We start from the raw sequence: 3,611 nt of genomic DNA on the forward strand, positions 1-3,611 counted from the left end.
TTGGGTGGTTGACTGTCGGAATCTTGACTCCGCCAACGAACACGTTCAGTTCGAGCCTCACCTCTTTTGTCCACGTGATGAAGAGTGTAGCTGTTGACTTGGCGGCCGAGATTTGTAAGCTGCGCGCTGTTAAAAATCCGGATAGGTCCTCGAGGTCGCGGTTGAGCAGTGTGCACATGCCGTCGATGTCGTTGCCCGTTGCCATGATGGAACAGTCATCTGCGTATGACACTAAGGAGACTCCCTGTGGTGGATGGGGGAGTTTCGCTAGATATAGGTTAAACAGGATCGGTGATAGTACCCCACCTTGTGGTGCATCCTACGTGGGTTTGATGTTGTGTTTCTGAATAATACAGATGATTGCCTCCCGCAGAGGTAACTAACAATCCAACGTTTTGTGTGCGGCGGTAGGGAGGACGATATGATGTCCTCTATAAGTATTGCATGGTTGACGGTATCGAAGGCCTTTGATAGGTCTAGTGCCACTAGATTGTTGCGGGCGCAGGGACGATTTTGGTTTAAACCATCAGTTATTTGCGCTGTGATGGTGTTTAGTGCAGTGGTGGTGCTGTGTAGCTTCCTGAATCCATGCTGATGTGAGGCAAGATGCAGGTGTTGAGTCAGTTGCGGGAGGAGTAGCGCTTCTAGGGTTTTGGCCGCCGGAGAGAGGAGTGTGATCGGTCTGTAGGATTCACCTAACTCTGCGTTCCTCCCAGGTTTTTGCAGGGGGATTACTCGCCCGTTTTTCCATATCTCTGGGATGGTGTGTGTGGCTAGTGAGGCGTTTAAAAGTTTGGTGAGGTATTCGACTCCCGAGGCATCCAATTGCTTTAGCATCAGCATGGAGATGCCATCTGGGCCGGCTGATTTCGATGCCTTGGCCTTGCGGATCGTGCCTTGTACTTCGTTGGGTGTGAATGTTGATGGTGTGTCAGTTGCTCGGATGTTGTGTGCTTTGCGGAGTATGCTGCGTTGGGTTATGCTCCTCGCAGGGTGGGCAATAAATTGTCGGCAAAATTCACGCGCGCACTTCTTGGAGTCGGTGTGAATTTCGTTGCCAAATTTGATGGCTGTGTGGTCATTGTACTTCGTCGGGTTCGAGAGGGATTTTACTGTGGACCACAGCTTGCTTACGCCCTCTTGAAGGTTGCATGATTTGAGGTGCTCCCACCATTTGTTCCGCTTGTGGTTGTTTACGTGGCGCTTGATCTCAACGTTGAGATCCTTGATGCTAGGATCTTCGGGATTGGCTCGCCTGGTTCGGTCTCGGACGTCAGAAAGTCTTGCCGCTTCGGTCGGAAAGCCTGGTCGGATCTCCGGTATACGTCCGGCTGGGATGAAGCGGGCAGCTGCCGCGTTTAGGACTGTGCGGAAATTGCGCTCAGCTATGCGAGCATCAGGTGGACTTGGTAGGGCACCTAAGTGGGCATTCACGTAGTCTCTGAAGTCGTCCCAGTTGGCCTTTTTGAGGTTTACATATGTACGGCGCTCGGAGACTATAAAGTCGCTGGGGCGGTCGATAGATAGTATGACGGGTAGGTGGTCAGAGGACAACGAGATCATGGCTCGCCATGTGGTGCAGTTGATTAAGTTTGCACTTGCGATGGATAAGTCAGGCGAGCTGCTGCAAGTGCCTGTGAGTCTCGTTGGGCCATCATCATTCAGGCAGCAGAAGGTTGAGTCATCGATTTGCTCTGATAGAGCTATGCCACGTTGGTCGTTGCCAAGTTTGGAGTGCCAGAGCTCGTGATGCGCATTGAAGTCGCCAATCACCAGCGTGTTATCTCCGATGAGTAGCGGGCTGATATCTGGACGGTATCCTGGCGCCCAACTGGTGATGGGTGGAATGTAGACGTTGATGATTTTCAGTTCTGTGTGACCTGAAGTAACGGCTATACCCTGGCATTCGGCGCTGTCGATTGCAGGCGTGACGCTTCTGTATTGTACTGAGTGCATTGGACAGATGCTGAGTTGGCGCGGATCTGGGTTGCACATACCGTGTATGTCCAGATCCGAGTTTGGGGTTATTGGTTTTGTCTGTGGTGGCTTTCAGGTTGCTGGTGCGGCTGCTGTGTAATTGCTCGCACTGACGTCTGGGGTTGCAAATACGTAGGGTTAGCTTGCTGAGTGGGCGTTGGTGGTTGCTGATTATTGTTGGGTACAGTGCAGCAGGGAGCCAGATAGTTGGGTAAGCGATCCCGTGCTCTGTTTAGGCCTGAACAATTGCGGAAGTCGCACCATCCTTCACAGCCACTGCATTGAACGGACGTGGCGTTACCATGTATGCGGTTGTTGCATACACAACACAGCCAGACTTGCCTGTTGGTGGTGCTGGGTTGTTGCCGCTCTTGCGTTTCGGGATGTACATGCGGACGTGGTTGCGTACGTTGCCCTCTGGTCTGCGTTTGCATTGCTGTGTAATGTTGCATTTGGTGTGATATGTCGAGGTTATGTGTTTGCATTTGCATTCCTGAGTAATGTTGCATTTGGTGTGATACGTTGAGGTTATGTGTGTTTTGTTGCCCAGGTGCATATTGCTGTCGGGTGCTGTTTGGTTCGCCTGCGATGAAGTTTGCTTGCCATTCTCTGTGACTGTTGAGGCCTGAGCATTGTCTGAGATGGCACCATCGATTGCAATTTGTGCAGCGCACTGATATAGAGCGGTCGTGAATTCTGAGTTCGCAGACACTGCACGTGTGAGGCCCAGGGTTTTTTTCGATTCCGGCGCGGGCGAGGAGAATTCGGAGCAGAGTTGCCGGAAAGTGCTGCTCCGATGATGAAAAAATTGTGTATTCGGGGATGTGTGCTGGTGTGATGGTCCTTGTCCGGAGTATCCGGGTCGATCTGGTGAACGTAGAACCGACCATCGTGAGATCGGTGCTATCATTATTGCTAACTGCTGCTTTTCTCCAACTTCGTCTTTATTACTCACCTCAGCCGCGCTAGCTTCCTCCTCAACCTGACTGGCTACTTCTTTTGCCATTTCCCGATCAACTTCTTCTTCTAGTATTTCTCTGGCCTGCTTTTTTATTTACACTTTTGGTGACTTCCGCACCCAAATACCCGTTACCCATCCAAAGTTTCGTTTTTTTGGTAATTCTCTGGTATAGTGTAACAACCCCTAAAAAAGGTCCGGAAGTCGGGAGGAGTACCAAACGACGCGTTTCGGTCCCCCTATTAACAATCCGGAGAGGGAGGGCTAATATTATTAACCATTTAAAAGTTATAAACAAAAAACTTTTGTTAAATTTCGTTGTTGTGTAGGTAATTATCTAGGTGGGCTTTGAACCCCCAAAATTGGTCAAAATTTCGGAGGGGTGGTACCATCCCTACAAGAACAGTGATAGTCATTTGATTGATCATGTGATAATCACTGGTGATGGAGATCTCAATCAAGTACTTCTATCAACTTTTTAAGAGCAATATGCAAAACGTGATGTAAACATTTGTGTACATGTGATCTTCCGTCTTCCTCCAACTTATGACCTTATTTAGGGGTATCTTTTTAACCAACGCAAAATTTGTAAATGTGTTAGTAAGATAAATGAGAATGGGTTAGTTTCCATCACACAATTCTTGTAGGGATTAGACGCCTCTGGACTCCAATAACA

The 3,611-nt window shown here is 49.3% G+C and overlaps 1 protein-coding gene across 2 annotated transcripts; it reads right to left on the reverse strand.

The window, feature by feature from the left end:
* Positions 1 to 2,013: 2,013 nt before the first annotated feature.
* On the reverse strand, positions 2,014 to 2,997 carry LOC108360790 (uncharacterized). Of its 2 annotated transcripts, none has more exons than XM_017613224.1 (2): positions 2,848 to 2,997; positions 2,014 to 2,803 (listed from the first exon to the last, which is right to left on the reverse strand). In XM_017613224.1, exons 1-2 carry the CDS (start codon positions 2,981 to 2,983, stop codon positions 2,025 to 2,027), a joined length of 915 nt encoding a protein of 304 aa, XP_017468713.1. In that variant the 5' UTR covers positions 2,984 to 2,997; the 3' UTR covers positions 2,014 to 2,024. The 2 variants fall into 2 exon arrangements, with proteins under 2 accessions (XP_017468713.1, XP_017468714.1); XM_017613225.1 differs by having other exon boundaries at positions 2,177 to 2,257; positions 2,294 to 2,997.
* Between the last annotated feature and the right edge of the window lie 614 nt (positions 2,998 to 3,611).

This window comes from Rhagoletis zephyria, unplaced genomic scaffold (genome assembly GCF_001687245.7).
Source record: "Rhagoletis zephyria isolate East Lansing unplaced genomic scaffold, Rhagoletis_zephyria_1.1 Rzeph_scaffold_00629, whole genome shotgun sequence".
Lineage (NCBI taxonomy): Eukaryota > Metazoa > Arthropoda > Insecta > Diptera > Tephritidae > Rhagoletis > Rhagoletis zephyria.

Coding starts and splice junctions, on each gene's coding strand:
- LOC108360790 (XM_017613224.1), bottom strand. CDS start 2,983: ATGGCAAAAGAAGTAGCCAGTCAGGTTGAGGAGGAAGCTAGCGCGGCT. Junction 2,804..2,847: donor ATGGTCGGTTCTACGTTCAC/CAGATCGACCCG, acceptor TCACACCAGCAC/ACATCCCCGAATACACAATT.